The sequence below is a fragment of the Haliotis rufescens genome, unplaced genomic scaffold (genome assembly GCF_023055435.1).
Source record: "Haliotis rufescens isolate VD_foot unplaced genomic scaffold, xgHalRufe1.0.p SCAF_1, whole genome shotgun sequence".
Taxonomy (NCBI): Eukaryota; Metazoa; Mollusca; class Gastropoda; order Lepetellida; family Haliotidae; genus Haliotis; species Haliotis rufescens.
In genome coordinates, this window is record NW_025963779.1 from 86,425,113 (window position 1) to 86,444,513 (window position 19,401).

The 19,401-nt window shown below is 43.7% G+C and overlaps 1 protein-coding gene across 1 annotated transcript; it reads right to left on the reverse strand.

Annotated features, from left to right (window-relative positions):
- Window positions 1-4,657: 4,657 nt before the first annotated feature.
- Window positions 4,658-17,377, reverse strand: LOC124147062 (solute carrier family 22 member 2-like). The gene is made up of 10 exons (XM_046517665.2): window positions 17,242-17,377; window positions 16,252-16,478; window positions 13,635-13,865; window positions 12,089-12,291; window positions 10,852-11,328; window positions 7,945-8,079; window positions 7,257-7,342; window positions 6,960-7,077; window positions 6,795-6,867; window positions 4,658-5,073 (listed from the first exon to the last, which is right to left on the reverse strand). The coding sequence occupies exons 1-10, from the start codon at window positions 17,375-17,377 to the stop codon at window positions 4,930-4,932; spliced, it is 1,830 nt and encodes a 609-aa protein (XP_046373621.2). The 3' UTR covers window positions 4,658-4,929.
- Window positions 17,378-19,401: the final 2,024 nt, after the last annotated feature.

The window sequence follows — 19,401 nt, forward strand, 5'->3', positions numbered from 1 at the left end:
ATTGGTCACGTGTTATTGCATTCATTTCCCAAATAAAAAATGGGTTCCCATGCTCATTCTGGTTCTCGTCAAAATGTAGCATAGTTTGCAAATTCCAATTTATGTTCGCAGAAAAAAAGTTTATTGTATGAAATTTACTGATCAATATAAAATACACATTTTCAACACAATAATCTTTGCATTCAATAAACCGGTTTTAATATATTTTGGTGTTTTTAATATTTAAGTCTACATCTTCCCGTTTTATGTTTAAAAAATATATAGATATACTTGAGACAATTCAAACAATTAAATCGTTGTCACGTTGAGGGTCAACGGACAAATACTAGTAAATGTTGCTCAGCAATGCTGTCAGCCAAGCCAAACATAATTGAATCTATCTTATCTTAACCTTAAGATATCTTATCTTTGAACGAAAGTTGTGAAGATTTATCTTAGCTAAGATCGTTTCGAAAATCTAGGCCCTGAAATACATGACGTTTGTTACCGGATAATGAATAAGAGACAGTACTATGTGCCGGTTCCTTACATGCGGAATGCGGCCTGACAAGGGTCCACATGCACAAAGCGACCTTAGCGCTACGACGATCGTAACTCAATACTTTAACATAGAGATAATTTATTCGTAGCGCTTAGATCACTTTTAGCCCAGTCGTCTAAGGCGCCGCGATTCGCACTGCAGAGTTGCGTCCCTTGGGCACGCCAGAAACCTATGATTGTGGGTTCGAATCCCGGTTCACCCCGAGTATGTTTCTAGGTTTGTCAGCACCATAACTGTGCTCGTGGGTTTCACCGAAGTGGTAAACGTCTGAGACCAGCATCACTTCGGGCTTTCGTCCCACATTAAGCTGATACGCCGTGATATAACTGGAATACTGTTAAAAGCGGCGTTAAACCCAACTCACTCACTGACACAAGATGTCTTTGTGCAAGTGGACCCTGGTTCCTCAAAGCGATCGTATCGCTAAGAGGATCGTAACTGCCATACTTTAACCTAGACTTGCGACAGTCGTTACGTTGAGATCGCTATGTGGAACAGACCCAAGTGGTATTTTTGTGTGTACGTAATATACATGTAAGTGTGGAAGAGTCACCCACACAGAGTGAGTGAGTATGGTTTTACGCCGCTTTTAGCAATATTACAGCAATATCACGGCGGGGGACACCAGAAATGGGCTTCACACATTGTACCCATGTCGGGAATCGAACCTGGGTCTTCGGCGTGACGAGCGAACGCTTTAACCACTGGGCTACCCGACCGCCCCTCACCCACACAGAAATGAGTTGCAACTGTCCAAATATAAATAGACAAATCCCCAGCCGTCAAAGAACACACGCTGATGACGTTTTTGACATCATTAATGTTTGTTGTTTAAAGCCGCGTACGCCCTCTTCTGGTGTCCCCCGTCGTGATATTGCTGGAATATTGTTAAAAGCGGCGTAAAATCAAACTCTTTCACTAATTAAAGTCGCATTCAATAATATTGCAGCTATATGATGGCGGTCTGTATATAATAGAGCCAGGACAATACGATACAGTGATTGATATCATGAGCATCGATCCACGCAATTGAGAAACGATGACATGCATCAACCAAGTCAGCGAACCTGATAACCCGATCCTTTCAGTCGCCTCTTACGACAAACATACTGCAAGCGATCTACCCCGGATCTTCACAGGTTAATGGGAACAAGGATACCTAACACCTAATACAGGAGAAGATATACACTGACCACACCTGTCAATACTGTTGTCATCATAGTCACACAAACGCAACACCCGAAGACAATCAGTTGCATATATCTGCACGTGCAGGTCGACGTATTGAGTTTCCGTCCTCATTAACAGTGGCAGATTACTATACATACTTAAAAAAATGTCCCGACTTCAAATACTGACTATTGCAAATCGTGCCAGAGCTCTTGGGACGCTCCAGGTGATAGCCATTGTTAGGTGGCAGCACGTCACGCGGTGTTATTCGGACACTGGTAGCGGTACCAAATCACTTGGACCAGTGAAAATCAGGGTTAGAATTGATCTTCTTTGATACTACAACTTCTAAAATACCACACACTGATACTGAAATACAATATATTCATCTTCGGCAATATTTCTTTTTCTTATATTATTTTTAACTTTTAACAGTCCCATATTAAACAAATGACCGCTTCATTTGTTCAACAAAGCGATCTTAAGGTCAACCATATTATCTAGCTGCTACAGATATCTTTACCAATGTTATACAATTGACCAGCTCTGTGTGTTCTAATTGACTCAGTGTCTGCCCAGAAAGCAGAAGGTGTGTGTATTGACGCTAATTATAAATGATGGTATTTGTTGTTGCCCTGCCTGGTCTGATCGGAGTGAGTATTAATTAACTGCGACATGGTATCTCACACAGCAGCCAAACACACACGGACATGCAACGTCGCCATTCATAATCTTGAACGTCTGAAGTTCACATGTACTTAAGCCATACTTGTGCAATAGTTCATCATCTCTCTATGGACTGGTTAACATTACTGTATAGCATATACCTGACCTGAGATTCGAACCCAAAATAAGTGAATCTCCGGTTCAACGGACAACATCTCCACAGCGACCCGCGCTTCCTTCAGTTGTAAATTATAGCCCAAAACTTCAATATTGATAATAAATCTTAATAAAGGGTTACCTTTTCAGGATTGCCAATGCTACCTGTATGCATTGGTAGTTCTTTAATTGTTCTTGATGCTGTTAATTTATTGGAAAAGGGCACGTTTCTTAACTATAATTATATTTTATTTCCTAGATTACATTCTGTTCAGGCTGAAGGCATACAGCTAAATAGTAAATTAACAACATTCCATATACATAAAAACAACAACAACAACAACAACAACAACAACAACAACAACACTCGGGAACAGTTGGCGAGACGATTTACGTCCCACGTGCTCCTCACGGCAATAACTTCGAAAGGACATATTTTCAAAAACTGAAGGCAGACTTGTACTGAGAAAACAGTATGTTAAACGCTGGAATTTGAGGAGAGGGCATTTAAGCAAGAAGTAGACACTCCAATGGGCACCAATTGTACACCACTCCTCAGCGTTAGAAACTAACAGTTTTAGTCCACTAGTTCTTATAATGACAACATATATCAAAATGGCAAATTTCTACTTGTACTTATGATACCTTAACTATTGGGCAATTTGGAAATGACTGTAGGACTGGTGCCAATTTCTATGGCTGATTCTTGCTGATCTGTTTCTTAACGAATACCTTTGTAGACCTCTGCGGCTTGGGTCCTTTGCCCCCAGAAAGCCCTGTAGAAACAATATATGTGTGTGCCTTTCTTTGTCTGGACATTTTGACTTTGAATTGGAATTTCTGCTCGTATTGTCAAAATGAAAACACCGGAATTTGAACTAGAAGTTTTACTAAAGCTTCAGGTATAGTCATGATCTGATATCGTTCACAATAATGATCAAATATCCAGTTCCCTTTTTAAAACTTTCCGGTTTACCCTCCTGTACTAGAAGTAAAGGACAGTCTCACCTTCCACTTTTAGATCTATGCTAAAAGATTCAGTGCGACAAAAACTCTCCACAAAACTGTATGACAAGAGATAACTTCAACTTTCCCTTAAGGTCGAGCAATATTCCAATATTTTGAATACAATTAGCATGTCAGCGCTGAGACGTTCCTAATTTGTCATTGCCTGGCAACTTCTCGTGTAAACATGATGTAAATGCAACACGTCATCGCTCTCGAGACTAACTGACTAGCCCCCCAAAACACTGACAAAATCAAGATCAATTAAATATATTATGTTGTTGGTGAGTGAGTGAGTATAGTTTTACGCCGCTTTTAGCAATATTCCAGCAATATCACGGCGGGGGACACCAGAAATGGGCTTCACACATTGTACCCATGTCGGGAATCGAACCCGGGTCTTCTGCGTGGCGTGCGAACGCTTTAACCACTCGGCTACCCGACCGCCCTTATGTTGTTGGCGTATGCCCGTGGGCAGATATACGTGTGGCATTGTATACTTTATTGTCCGATATGTATGTTGCTATTGCACGTCTTTATACTGATATGCATTTCTATCATACGATAGGCAGGTTTCTTTTGCAGAATAAAGCCAACGTATAAAAACATATCCGTTTGGGTCATATACGGATATAGATGCAAATATCAAAAACCAGGTAGGTCAGTGTTTACAAACAAACATGGCGTCGCCCTTTTCAATCGGCGATCGAGTCGGAATAAACCATCGGCAATCTGGAGAAATTGGTTTCAGGTGGAACTATACTGACGACGGTCACTGTTCGACTGACAAATCCCCGATCTCCTGACGTAATATACATGTATATCCATGCGCTAATTCAAGGAAAACTTGCAATGATAAGTTCATGTTTGTGAGAGATGAGAACAGTTTTTCAACGACATAATTTAAGAACAGTGGCGGACCCGGTGTTTGTTCTGGGGGTGCCCCCCCCCCCTTTCTTTTTACATCTGATGACATTTTGTATGCAAGAATTCCCCCCCTCCCCCCCTCCTTCGATGTTACAAATGGCCAAAGTGGAATATCCCCCTCCTCCCTTTTTAAATTCCGCCCCTGAAGAATGACACTGTATAATCTCAAAACACACAAGCGTGATATCTGCCTTACCATTGCTTGTCTAGATGTCTGATATAAATGCTGCTTTTGCATGTCTTCACGACTGGTAATAATGTTGCTATGGCATTGCTTCATGTCTGGAAAAGATTTGTTTATGAGCGTATTTGTAAGTGAAGCAATGCCAGGTTTTCTCAAACATTGTGCTATGTTAAAAGAATGAAAAATCTTTATCCAACATTTATTGAATATTGACCCCAATAGCGCAAGGCACTCGTAAAGTTTACATCATATTATTGAGAAGATGTAGTATTTCGTCAAGTCATGTATTGTATAAGTCGTCCTCATCGGCGACGCTCTCTGGTAAGTCGTTCCCTTTCGTCTCGGGCAGGGGGAAGATGGCAAACGTGGCTATTAGCAGCAGGATCACAATCAGTGTCGTCTGTAGCCATGGAAACTCTTCCTCCTGGAATAGCAACGGTTAAATATGTTTGTTTTATATATTTGTTATTTAACGCCACACAATTTTCCAGCTATATGACACCGGCCGGTAATCGAGTCTGGACCCGACAATACATTTATTGATATTACGGCAAGGATCCACGCCGCAGGGGTTTAATGACACGCCATCGGCAATGCCACCGAGCCTGAAGTGGCCTCGCCACCCGATCCCCTCAAGTGGCCTCCTACAACAAGCATAGGTTGTTGGTGCCTTATTCCAACCACGAATCATAACGGGAGACATATACGGTGGTAACAGCCAGATGTCCTGGCATCGGCAAACTATATTCAGGTGACATGGAAACTATATATGTTTATATCTGTAGCGTGCCGAGACCATGGCGGCCATTATACTGTAGCATTGCAAGGATGAGAGTGCATTTGACAGGATACTTTCAGCCATTTTTTCTAATGTAAAAAGCTTTCATAGAAAAGTACAGTTTCTCGTACTTTTTGTAGGTTGCGTGCCGTCAGGGATTCGAACCCACTGCCAGAGTCAGTCATCTAATCGCCAGCACACAAAGTCAGCGATCTAACCCACTCAGCCACCGAGGCTTCCACAAAATGTGAAGTCCGACAACTGGTAGTCTAGGTCACATACTTTGTGTACCCCTCTGACAGTGTAAATTGGCAAGGCTTCCATGGCCGAAAGGTATGAACACACAATGCCATTTCGAAAATGGTCAAATGTAACACATGTTATATTAGGGATTACACTTTCTCAGGAAAGTAAAGAGTGAATATGGTTTTACGCCGCTTTTAGTTATGCTCCAGCAATAACACGGCGGAGGACACCGGAAAAATGGCTTCACACACGAACCGGGTCTTTTTGCGTTACGAGCCAACGGTGTGGCTACCCCGCCGTCCCAATTTGTTTAAGAAAAACACGGTGCAACAATGTAATTTTTGTAGTCGGCCCCTAATATGGTTCTATACGGTAGCATCGTGCCAGTGCATATGTCTGCAGGTCAATCCTGACATGACCACTCCTGTTTGTTTGTTTGTTGTTTAACGCCGCACTCAGCAATATTCCAGCTATATGATGGCGGTCTAAAAGAAATCACGCCTCGACCAGACAATCAAATGATTGACATCATGAGCATCAATCTAAGCAGTTTGGATACGATGACATGCAGCAACTAAGTCAGCAAACCTGACCACCCGATGCCGTTAGTCGTCTTTTACGACAAGCATAGTTGCCTCTTACGACAAGCATTAGTTGCTGAAGACCAATACCAGCCCGGATCTGCACGGGGCATTACTCTCGTGTTGCTGTTTTTGTTGTTGTTTTGAGAAAGTTACATTGGGGTGAGTAATAGTTGGACAGATGTAAACAGATTTATAATGATATGCGTACATACGCAATACATAAATAATTACGAATTAGTCTAAACATTCCTAACAGTACATTATTACATTAAACATGTTTGTGTTGTTTGGCCACACTGTTTAGAAGGAGAAACGCTCTGTCCTAGACGGGTTTGCCTTCCCTAGAGAGTTTGTTTGCAGTAGTGCCATAGGTTTAAGCGATACTGACAAGAAGAAATTGCACTTGGGTTGGTCTCCACGGACAATGAACCAATGGATATTACTGTATAAAGCATGATAAGGGTTCACACTGATTGCTTTTTTGATAGACAGAACCATCGGCTATGTTCCGGTGAAGATCTTGAATAGCATACTTACGAAAAAGAAGACAAACGGAGCACCCAAATTTCCGAACTTTGCTGCCAGCGAACTAGTGCCGAGCCCAATCAATCTATAAGGAAAAACAGAAAATAAGTCACAGAGAGAGAGAGAGAGAGAGAGAGAGAGAGAGAGAGAGAGAGAGAGAGAGAGAGAGAGAGTTACCGCGAAGATGTAGGGAAGCTTTCTCCAGTATAGAGGAATAGCGTCAACTGAAGTCCAGCGATACCAGATTTCCCGATCAATCCGCACACAGGTACCACATACGTCTGAACGGCCACATCTGTTGTCAAAAGTAAAATGAAACAGTTTTATCTACATACCCTTTCCAATGACAAGACAAACTCTTTGTGTTCCTTGCTTTGTTTGTGGAAATTAGCCAAATTGGAGTTACCTTCTCTGTGATATATATTATATATTATATAAATACAAGATTTTTTGATGGGAGATCAACTGCCCTACCTGCCAGAACTTTAACCAGGGTGCATGCGAAGAGGAACCCAAGGGCTATACCAAAGAACATGAACATTGTGTTCTTCCGCCCAATTCTGTAAGAAAAACAACAGTCGTCGGAACATTTTCCTGGAGTGCATGTATACGCTTAAAGCCACAACATCATTTAGCTACTTTACTACCAGTCCATGGATATGAATCTAGAACGCACTGGTGCAGATCATGCGGCTTTATGAACATGTGATGTACTGCATATAGCACCAACACAACAACCGCTCTTTTCTGAAAGGGTATATCAGCGTTCTGTTGTTAGAATCTATTATACGTTTTATCACTTTCTGAAACATTAAATACATTGTGTAAAATTTATGAATTGAAACGACGGCGGGCTTCCACATTGAGGGAATCCGGGATATCAAGGTTTGAATGTACAAGAAGCTCACAGGTGCTTTGTCCACAAACAGTAATACTACAATAAGTACAAGAAGTTCACAGGTGTATTGTCCACAAACAGTAATACTACAATAAGTACTGGAACCTCATACGTGTATTGTCCACAAGCAGTAATACTACAATAAGTACTGGAACCTCATACGTGTATTCTCCACAAGCAGTAATACTACAATAAGTGCAAAATATCAGTGATAACACCAGGTGTTGAGGCTCATAGATTCGATCTGGGAGAATGGCAGAGAACCTGTCAACCGCCACTAAGAAGATGATCCCCGCCGGAAGTTCCGACAGAACATTGACAGAGAAGTTGAGATAAAGGTTGTCCGCCAACACCGTCTCAGCCAGGTACAAACTCAAGAAAGAAAAGCCCACAGCAAACCTGTTGAACAGAAAAGCTATTCGAGTATGTCACGCGCTGCATCACAAACACAAGAAATGCCCTCTCTGTATGAATAAGGACACTGCTCTAACAGACCACGCTTGTCTCCGGGAGGACCTCTCAACTCACAACATGCAGGTCTCCGGGAGGACCTCTCAACTCACAACACGCAGGTCCCGAGAGGACCTCTCAACTCACAACACGCAGGTCTCTGGGAGGACCTCTCAACTCATAACACGCAGGTCCCCGGGAAGACCTCTCAACTCACAACAAGCAGGTCTCCGGGAGGACCTCTCAACTCACAACACGCAGGTCCCCGGGAGGACCTCTCAACTCACAACACGCAGGTCTCCGGGAGGACCTCTCAACTCACAACACGCAGGTCTACGGGAGGACCTCACAACTCACAACACGCAGGTCTCCAGGAGGATCTCTCAACTCACAACACGCAGGTCTCCGGGAGGACCTCTCAACTCACATAGGTAAGGTCCCTGAGAGGACCTCACAACTCATAACACGCAGGTCTCCGGGAGGACCTCTCAACTCACAACACGCAGGTCATCGGGAGGACCTCTCAACTCACAACATGCACGTCTCCGGGAGGACCTCTCAACTCACAACACGCAGGTCTCCGAGAGGACCTCTCAACTCACAACACGCAGGTCTCCGGGAGGACCTCTCAACTCACAATACGCAGGTCCCTGAGAGGACCTAACAACTCATAACACGCAGGTCTCCGGGAGGACCTCTCAACTCACAACACGCAGGTCTCCGGGGGGACCTCTCAACTCACAACACGCAGGTCTCCGGGAGGACCTCTCAACTCACAACACGCAGGTCTCCGGGAGGACCTCTCAACTCACAACACGCAGGTCTCCGGGAGGACCTCTCAACTCACAATACGCAGGTCCCTGAGAGGACCTCTCAACTCACAACACGCAGGTCTCCGGGAGGACCTCTCAACTCACAACACGCAGGTCTCCGGGAGGACCTCTCAACTCACAACACGCAGGTCTCCGGGAGGACCTCTCAACTCACAACACGCAGGTCTCCGAAAGGACCTCTCAACTCACAATACGCAGGTCTCCGGGAGGACCTCTCAACTCACAACACGCAGGTCTCCGAGAGGACCTCTCAACTCACAACACGCAGGTCTCCGGGAGGACCTCTCAACTCACAACACGCAGGTCTCCGGGAGGACCTCTCAACTCACAACACGCAGGTCCCCGGGAGGACCTCTCAACTCACAACTAGCAGGTCTCCGGAGGACCTCTCAACTCACAACATGCAGGTCTCCGAGAGGACCTCTCAACTCACAACACGCAGGTCCCCGGGAGGACCTCTCAACTCACAATACGCAGGTCCCTGAGAGGACCTCTCAACTCACAACACGCAGGTCTCCGAGAGGACCTCTCAACTCACAACACGCAGGTCTCCGGGGGGACCTCTCAACTCACAACACGCAGGTCTCCGAGAGGACCTCTCAACTCACAACACGCAGGTCTCCGGGAGGACCTCTCAACTCACAATACGCAGGTCCCTGAGAGGACCTAACAACTCATAACACGCAGGTCTCCGGGAGGACCTCTCAACTCACAACACGCAGGTCTCCGGGGGGACCTCTCAACTCACAACACGCAGGTCTCCGGGAGGACCTCTCAACTCACAACACGCAGGTCTCCGGGAGGACCTCTCAACTCACAATACGCAGGTCCCTGAGAGGACCTCTCAACTCACAACACGCAGGTCTCCGGGAGGACCTCTCAACTCACAACACGCAGGTCTCCGGGAGGACCTCTCAACTCACAACACGCAGGTCTCCGGGAGGACCTCTCAACTCACAACACGCAGGTCTCCGAAAGGACCTCTCAACTCACAATACGCAGGTCTCCGGGAGGACCTCTCAACTCACAACACGCAGGTCTCCGGGAGGACCTCTCAACTCACAACACGCAGGTCCCCGGGAGGACCTCTCAACTCACAACACGCAGGTCTCCGGAGGACCTCTCAACTCACAACATGCAGGTCTCCGAGAGGACCTCTCAACTCACAACACGCAGGTCCCCGGGAGGACCTCTCAACTCACAACACGCAGGTCTCCGGGAGGACCTCTCAACTCACAACACGCAGGTCTCCGGGAGGACCTCTCAACTCACAACACGCAGGTCTCCGGGAGGACCTCTCAACTCACAACACGCAGGTCTCCGGGAGGACCTCTCAACTCACAACACGCAGGTCTCCGGGAGGACCTCTCAACTCACAACACGCAGGTCTCCGAAAGGACCTCTCAACTCACAATACGCAGGTCCCCGGGAGGACCTCTCAACTCACAACACGCAGGTCCCCGGGAGGACCTCTCAACTCACAACACGCAGGTCTCCGAGAGGACCTGTCAACGCACAACACGCAGGTCTCTGGGAGGACCTCTCAACTCACCAAATGTTGGTCACTTGGGATAACCTTTTAGCTCATCAGACACAAGTCGCCTGGAAGACCTCTCAACTCACCAGAGCCTTGTGGCTCAAGCGTTCGCTCGTCACGCCGAAGACCCGGGTTCGATTTCCCACGTTGGTACAATATGTGAAGCCCATTTCTGGTGTCTCCCGCCGTGATATTACTGTAATATTGCCAAAAGCGGCGTAAAACCATACTCACTCACTCTCAAATCAACACATGCAGGTCGCACAACGTGCAGGTCTCCGGAAAGGTCTCCCAACTTACCTCACTCAGGTTGCACATCGTGCAGGTCTCTGGAAATAGCTCTCAACTCACCACACGTAGGCAAAAATCACCGTCTCCCTCAGCAGGCGTTTGCTCTTTATTATACCACAGCAACCACGGTCTTCGGGATTCTCTGCCTTCACCAAGGTCGCTCGAGGTGATGTCGCAATTCCTGGCCCTGGTGTCCCCGACATTGGTGTCTCTGCTGGCGTTGTATTCCCTGATAGTGATGTTGTTGGAACTGCTGCAGTCGTCGTTGATGCACCTTCGTGTTCAGGACTTGTTGGTGTTACATCACTGGGGTTTTCGGTACTTGATGTGTCAGGTGAAGTTTCCGCTGTGGAATATGGTGCTGAGCTGGATGGTTCATTGCTCTCACTTGATCTTGGGGTCTTCACACGAGCATGGTACCGACTTAAAGTCTTGTTGATATCAACATGATTGACCTCAGCGGCTTGGACAACCAACTGCAGAGCCTCCTCATTACGACCTACGGCAAACAACCAGCGGATAGATTCTTCTACAACCCTACAAGAAAACACCAAAGACAATGATGTAACAAAGCACGCATGGCATTTCACATCGGACTTTTAATGGCTTTTTATCTTGATGAAATAATGCAAATGAAATGCTCAATGTGTATACATTCATATAATATTGTTTTTATTCATAAGAAGGGCAGGCTACACTAAAATTTGAGTGGAAGATAAAGTCATCGGTACAATTTCAATGAACAACGGTACAAGTCCTAATGCGAATAGAACAAGACAGTTAAGCCTCCTTAATTAACTAGAAGTCATTTCATGCGATACGCTTGATATAGCCGGTCACAAGGTGTCATCTCATTAACTGAACGTTATTAGACTAGCGAGCGTTATGTCTGTTGTTAACATGCCGGGGGCGAATGATTCCATTCAGTCGAGAAGGGAAGGTTCCTCGGTTCACGGAATTACATCGACGCGAATAAGCTTTTCAGATGCTATGGAATTCAACGCTCGATCCATATTACCCGCTGAGGAGACCGCTAACCTACCTACACCACGTGGGCTACCAAAATGAAGCACTTTACTTTTCAGTAATGTGAATCCTGAACCAAGGCTTACTCCCCTTTCATCTAAATCCAATCTTCCAACCTCGACACGTGCACATACAATGGTAGTTACCAAGAAAAATTATGTACATGACTACAGTGGTGTATGGCGTAATATAAAAACTTCGCTTGTCTATGGATAACACGTAATATATTAGAGTGCTCCAAGGAATTGGATTGAAAGTGAAATGGTCTTACAGTATCTGCACGAAAACGAATAGCGATCCTCCCGCAGTGAAGTATTGTATGCTCCTCCAGGAATCCAGACGAAAGCCATAGCTAACGCCTACCAGGGTGACGGATCCAAGGAACCAGCCCAAACCGAATAAAACGGCGATGTACTTCCGGTCTCTGTCGAGGGTTAGTTCTAAAGCCATTGTAAACGATACTAAATGGGCACCCTTGAAGAAAAAGAAAACGATTCACAGATTAAATCAATAATAGCGTGTCAAGGGGCCGTCACACCATGACGTTCTGGTCAACGTTCTCTGAACATTTCAATCGTTCAATTTTTGAGCGTTCTAGAATGAGGATGACACATCTGGGCGTGTGATTAACGTGTGCCTAACGCATGACTAGCGTGTGTCTAACGCACGAGAAGCGTGTAACAGCGACCAAGTAAGATACCCCTGAAAACCATTAGCGTGTGCTAACGTGCCACTGGCGCGCGACGAACGATTTGTCAACGTTAGACGAGCGTGTTGAGCGTGTGACTAACGTGTGAATAACGACAGAATAGCGTCTTGCTGGCGTGTTATTTTTAGTCACACGCTGCGTGCGCTAGGGGACCGTTCAGCGGTCGTTGACGGGTCGCCAGTGAGTCGTTCAATGCAAAGCAAACGATTAGTAACAACCAAGTAACGCTAGAGTAACGACTGACTAACGATAGCCGAACGCGTGCAACGCTCGGCGAACGTTAGTAAAACTTTCAACGAACGTTCTTAAACGTTCTTCAGCGTTTAAAATTAAACGTTGAAGAACGCTGGTCTCAGTGAGAACTTTTGTGCATGTTCAAAACTTTTTTTCCGGACCAGCGTTCTCCGCCGATTCCCGGCGATCACCGACGTTCACTAGCGTTCACACAACGCTCTTCTGGCGCTATCCCAGCGACTATGGGCGACTACCAACGTTTCCTCAAACGTCATAGAACGCTGACCAGAACGTCATGGTGTGACGGCCCCATTAGGTAGTAAATGTAGTTTTATACTGACATATGACTGCATCTATTACTTTGACTTTAATATTACCCTGGGATCGGATATTGGTGCAATTATCTTCAATAACCCTCTCACTGAGAATTTTAATTAGAGAATAATTCACGAGATACTATAATAAGGAATATGGGTTGTTATAAAATTAGAAGAAACTTGTTACAAACCGTCTCTTGTCAAAGTGATATTCTGTCAGATGATTTGTATTACTCCGCATAAGTAACCAAATTACGCACGTCTCGAAAAAATAGTTACGAAGTATAAACAGTTCTTTCAAAGAATATATAGAGATCAGACCAGGATGAGTTTGTTGTTATCAATTTGGTATGTGTCGTCGTTCCGACAACAGACTAACCGAAGTGATGGTTCCACAGAGATCAGTAAACCCGCATATGTCCACAATTTCTCAGAATATGTGCAATATATACAACAACCTACCCGCCAAGGCTCTATCGAGATAGATAATCCGTACTTCCTTGTACGTTATACTTTTAGTACTGGTCCCAAATGCAGATTTTAATCTGGCTACTTACGTCAATAAACACACCACTGAGGGCCTTCAGGATGAGGAACTGGTCAATGTTGCGGATGAAGGCTTGAGATAACATCAACATCAGTGATAAAGCCTGAGCTCCAATCAACACCGGCTTCCTGCCCACGTAGTCCGCCAACACGGGAAGGGTCAAAGAGCCAACAGCCTGGGTGGCGATCACAACAATCTTGGGTAACACGCCAAGCACTCGTCTGTCGCATACTAATCCGAACTGGGAAGAAACAAAACAGAATAACTACAAGGATATCATATACCATCTTCCCGAGGCAAGGGCGTAAACTGACTATAAAAGTCGAACATGGCTGGATTTTCCAGGCTCGATCGTAACGTCACCAGAGGCTATGACGACTTATCTCCCTTGCGTGTCCCTTCTATTGTCCAATCACATCCCATCTCTCATATCACTTGCAATTGCATTTGGGCTCAATCGTAGCGCCACCAGTGTTTTTTTCCCTAGTTATATCCCTTCTAAACCTCTCCTATGGACCAATCAGATTCCACCTCCCGTATCACTTGCATTTGTTTCAAACGAAATGGCGGCGCCCAGTCAAGACGATCTAACCGATAATCAGGATCTGTATTGTAACAAAACTGGTGTTGATCCGCGAAGAGTGCATCAAATCACTTGAGCACATTGATAAAAAACATGAAAAGATTTGCAAAATATCTGTCGACGCCCAGCTGACGGTATCATGCTTTGCAAATCCTGCAGTCGACCGAAAGCTGCACGTTGAAATCCATGTTGTTTACGAAACGGATGTCTACTTCGTTACGCGATTTTGATTGGACTATGCATAGACTCGTTAGTTCAACCAAAGTGTAACTCCGGAATTCCAAATTGTTTCGGCAAGGATGGAAACTTGAATTTTACAGTCAGTTTAACGCCCATGCCTCGGGAAGATGGTAATATACAGCAGCCGTTTGCAACAGTTGTAAGTGACTACAGTCAGTAATTTGCAGTTGTAAGTGACAACAGTCAGTAATTTTCAGTTGTAAGTGACTACAGTCAGTAATTTGCCGTTGTAAGTGACTACAGTTAGTAATTTGCAGTTGTAAGTGACTACAGTCAGTAATTTGACGTTGTAAGTGACTACAGTTAGTAATTTGCAGTTCTAAGTGACTACAGTCAGTAATTTGACGTTGTAAGTGACTACAGCTAGTAATTTGCAGTTGTAAGTGACTAAAGTTAGTAATTTGCAGTTGTAAGTGACTACAGTTAGTAATTTGCAGTTGTAAGTGACAACAGTCAGTAATTTTCAGTTGTAAGTGACTACAGTCAGTAATTTGCCTTTGTAAGTGACTACAGTTAGTAATTTGACGTTGTAAGTGACTACAGTCAGTAATTTGACGTTGTAAGTGACTACAGTTAGTAATTTGCAGTTCTAAGTGACTACAGTCAGTAATTTGACGTTGTAAGTGACTACAGCTAGTAATTTGCAGTTGTAAGTGACTAAAGTTAGTAATTTGCAGTTGTAAGTGACTACAGTTAGTAATTTGCAGTTGTAAGTGACTACAGTCAGTAATTTGCAGTTCTAAGTGACTACAGTTAGTAATTTGCAGTTCTAAGTGACTACAGTTAGTAATTTGCAGTTGTAAGTGACTACAGTTAGTAATTTGCAGTTGTAAGTGACTACAGTCAGTAATTTGCAGTTCTAAGTGACTACAGTTAGTAATTTGCAGTTGTAAGTGACTACAGTCAGTAATTTGCCGTTGTAAGTGACTACAGTCAGTAGTTTGCAGTTCTAAGTGACTACAGTTAGTAATTTGCAGTTGTAAGTGACTACAGTTAGTAATTTGCAGTTGTAAGTGACTACAGTCAGTGATTTGCAGTTCTAAGTGACTACAGTTAGTAATTTGCAGTTCTAAGTGACTACAGTTAGTAATTTGCAGTTGTAAGTGACTACAGTTAGTAATTTGCAGTTGTTAGTGACTACAGTTAGTAATTTGCAGTTGTAAGTGACTACAGTTAGTAATTTGCAGTTCTAAGTGACTACAGTTAGTAATTTGCAGTTGTAAGTGACTACAGTTAGTAATTTTCAGTAGTAAGTGACTACAGTTAGTAATTTGCAGTTGTAAGTGACTACAGTTAATAATTTGCAGTTCTAAGTGACTACAGTTAGTAATTTGCAGTTGTAAGTGACTACAGTCAGTAATTTGCAGTTGTAAGTGACTACAGTCAGTAATTTGCAGTTCTAAGTGACTACAGTCAGTAATTTGCAGTTGTAAGTGACTACAGTCAGTAATTTGCAGTTGTAAGTGACTACAGTCAGTAATTTGCACTTGTTAGTGACTACATCTGTTGTTACTGAAAACGTGTATACTGAAAATGAAATGGAAATTATCACGGAAACAATTTATGTTTGTTAATCAAAAAATGTAATTGTTACTTTTGTTGAAATGTCACCAAATAAAGCAGTTTTCGCATTCGTCAACATGACTTTTAATACAACAGAGTGGATGTAGACTGCTATACCTACCTCGTACATGCCAGGAGAGGACGTAGACTGCTATACCTACCTCTAATACACCATGAGTGTATATATAGTGCTATACCCACCTCTGATGAGGCAGAGGTATATTCATACTGCTATACCTACCTCTGATATGACAGACGTAAAGAGGATATCCCCGAAGTCCTGACCGTCCAGACATTCTACTTCCACCGTCTGTGACGACGTTACGGTGTTGACGGTGACGTCCACGCTGCATTTGTAGTAGTTGGTGTCAATTCCAACCACGTCAGCAGCAGGAATGCCAAGAGATGCTAGTATGTTTGCAATTGACTGAGCGGACAAGGTAGCACACTGGTGAGTCACACTCTTGCCTGGAGTCAGTAATATAATCGTGGTAATTAGGTAGGAGGTAGATCTTCAAAATGAAAGGGATACAGTCTCTCAAAACTACCTGCTTTCTCTGAACGCGATATCAGCAATAACACATTTAGTTATTATCGTTTCATAACGAATATTGGCAGCAATTATTTTATTACCTTATAGAACGTATATACGTAGATATATACATTTGTCTTGAATCAAATATTTGTAGACTGTCATTGCCATTTTCGTATCAAGAGATTTGTTTGTTTGTTTGTTGTTTAAGGCCACACTCAGCAATATTCCAGCTATATGAAAATAAATAAGTAAATAAGTAAATAATCGAGTCTGGACCAGACAGTCCAGTGATTGATATCATGAGCATCGATCCAGGAAATTGGAATAAGATGACATTCATCAACCAAGCCTGACAACCCGATCCCATTAGTCGCCTCTTATGACAAGCATAGTCGCCTCTTACGATATGCATAGTCGCCCATTACGGCAAGCATGGGTTGCTGAAGATCTATTCTACCCCGGATCTTCACGGAGCTCGTATCAATAGAAACCAATTGCCTATAGCCAAAGTATTGTAGAGGTTTTTCTCGAGTACTAGATGAAACAATGTCACCACTACTGCAACCATAACTACATCCACCATAAATGTAGCCCAGTAGTAATGTTTTGAAAACTTAGCGGATATGAAAGGGTATGAAGAACAACCATAATTTTCCATATGAAATTACCAAAGTATATATAAGAAGAAGAACTGACCGACGAAGATGTAACCAAGACTCCCAAAGGAGACTGTTATCATGGACAGGAACAGCCAGAAGTACTGACATATCTCATAGCGCCCTTTACGCCCGAGAACTTGGAGGAACTCTTCAACTCGGACGTTAGAATTCATACTTCCACTGTGTCTGGAAGTTGGATGTCTCTGATGCCTCGGATGCCTGCTGTTCATGCCAGTCACGCGGACTGTAACTTACTGACTCAATGATGACATCTGTCACATCCATCTGTCTCGGTGGCGTGCACAGCTCGCTGAACTGCTTATTTGGAGTTTATCCTTTGACAGATATATTTGTCACCGTGTATTGTATACATATACGAACTGTTACATATCGTTAGGGTCACAATGCCAGTTTTAGTAAATATTCACCGATAATCTGCAAAAAGTATTTTGTAAAAGAACAAAGTAAACAATTCAACCATGCTATACGCCTTTAATTATGTATACATGTATGTTCCCGTGGGGTAGGAGAGACGATGTTCTTGTTACCTACAGGAATGTCACTATTATAAATACAAAACAAAAGCGACAAAACAATTTCCATATTTATATAAAATCTCAGTCGATTGTACGATTCCAGCTATGGTGACTCCCGATTTTGCTGATACCCCAGTTTGCATACAGTGAGTGAGTGAGTTGGGTTTAACGCCGCTTTTAACAGTGTTCCAGTTATATCACGGCATGTCAGCTTCATGTGGGAGGAAAGCAAGAAGTGATACAGGTCTCAGACGTTTGCCACTTCGGTGAAACCCACGAGCACGGGTATGATGCTGACAAACCTAGAAACATAATCGGGGTTAACCGGGATTCAAACCCACAATCATAGGTTTCTGGCGTGCCCAAGGGACCCAACCCTGCACAGCGAATCGCGGCGCCTTAGACGACTGGGCCACCAGTGCCCCCTTGCATACAGACTAAACAAACAAAAGACAAAGCTAAATGAACTACAATTTACTACCTTCCTATCTCTTCAATGAAATGGCATCACCCACATATATCCCACTTTGCAGACATTAGTCAAGAACATAAAAGAATGTTTCTCCGTGATTTAAGATATCAAGATAACTTAATTTCACTTAGTAAGTTTGCCAGCAGCACCCAAGTCAAGTCGGGTTCTCAGTCCTTGAGCAGCTGCTCTTTGAGCAGACCTTAACGATTGAAGATCCGGGGTAGAATAGGTCTTCAGCAACCCATGCTTGCCGTAAAGGGGACTATGCCTGCCGTAAGAGGGGACTACGCTTGTCGTAAGAGGCGACTAATGGGATCGGGTGGTCACACTTGCTGACTTGGTTGATGCATGTCATCGATTCCAAATTGCGTGGATCGATGCTCATGATATCAATCACTGGCTTGTCTGGTCCAGACACGATTGTTTACAGACAGTCGTCATATAGCTGGGATAATGCTGAGTGCGGCGTTAAACAACAAACAAACAAACAAAACATTACGCTTGACTACTGTTTGAGCTTGTCTCGTTATCTCGTCCGTGTTGGTTTCATGGCTAACCCTGTGGTATACTTAGCTATGCGTAATTCTTCGCCACTGACAGTTTTAAGGAGATTACTTGTGTTTCAAGGTTTCCTACATTTTATCATATATCATTATGTAGCAAATATTGTAATAAGATCTCCACTGAATAAAAAGAGTTTAGTCAGTTACTATCAATTACTGCTATTCTCATTATAACACAGCTTATATTAATAATCCTTTTGATATCAGTTCAGTTGTGTTATGAAGAGCTTGTACGAGCCATTCCTGGACCGAGTAAACGCATAAACAGAATTATGTTTGAGGTGGGAGGGCCTTTCACTTAGAACTGATGTCAAGCCCTTTGATCCAAGGGTATATGACGAAGGTTCTATTCATCTACATTGTAACAAAATTTAAAAAGATAAAATCTCTATTCTGGAAGATAGATAAACCTGTAAGCCCCATCTTATATACCTGTCTGCAAACTGGGATGTCTGCAAAATGGGCTATATCATGAATACGTGTTTATGAATCACTATCAAATAGGAAAGATACCAGGTGATCGCGAAAAGGTGAGTGTATTCTGCCTCACCGATGGCATCGGCCACAAACACACACAAAGGCAAGTCAATTGTTCACCTAAATAAACACTGGAACAGAATAGGGAA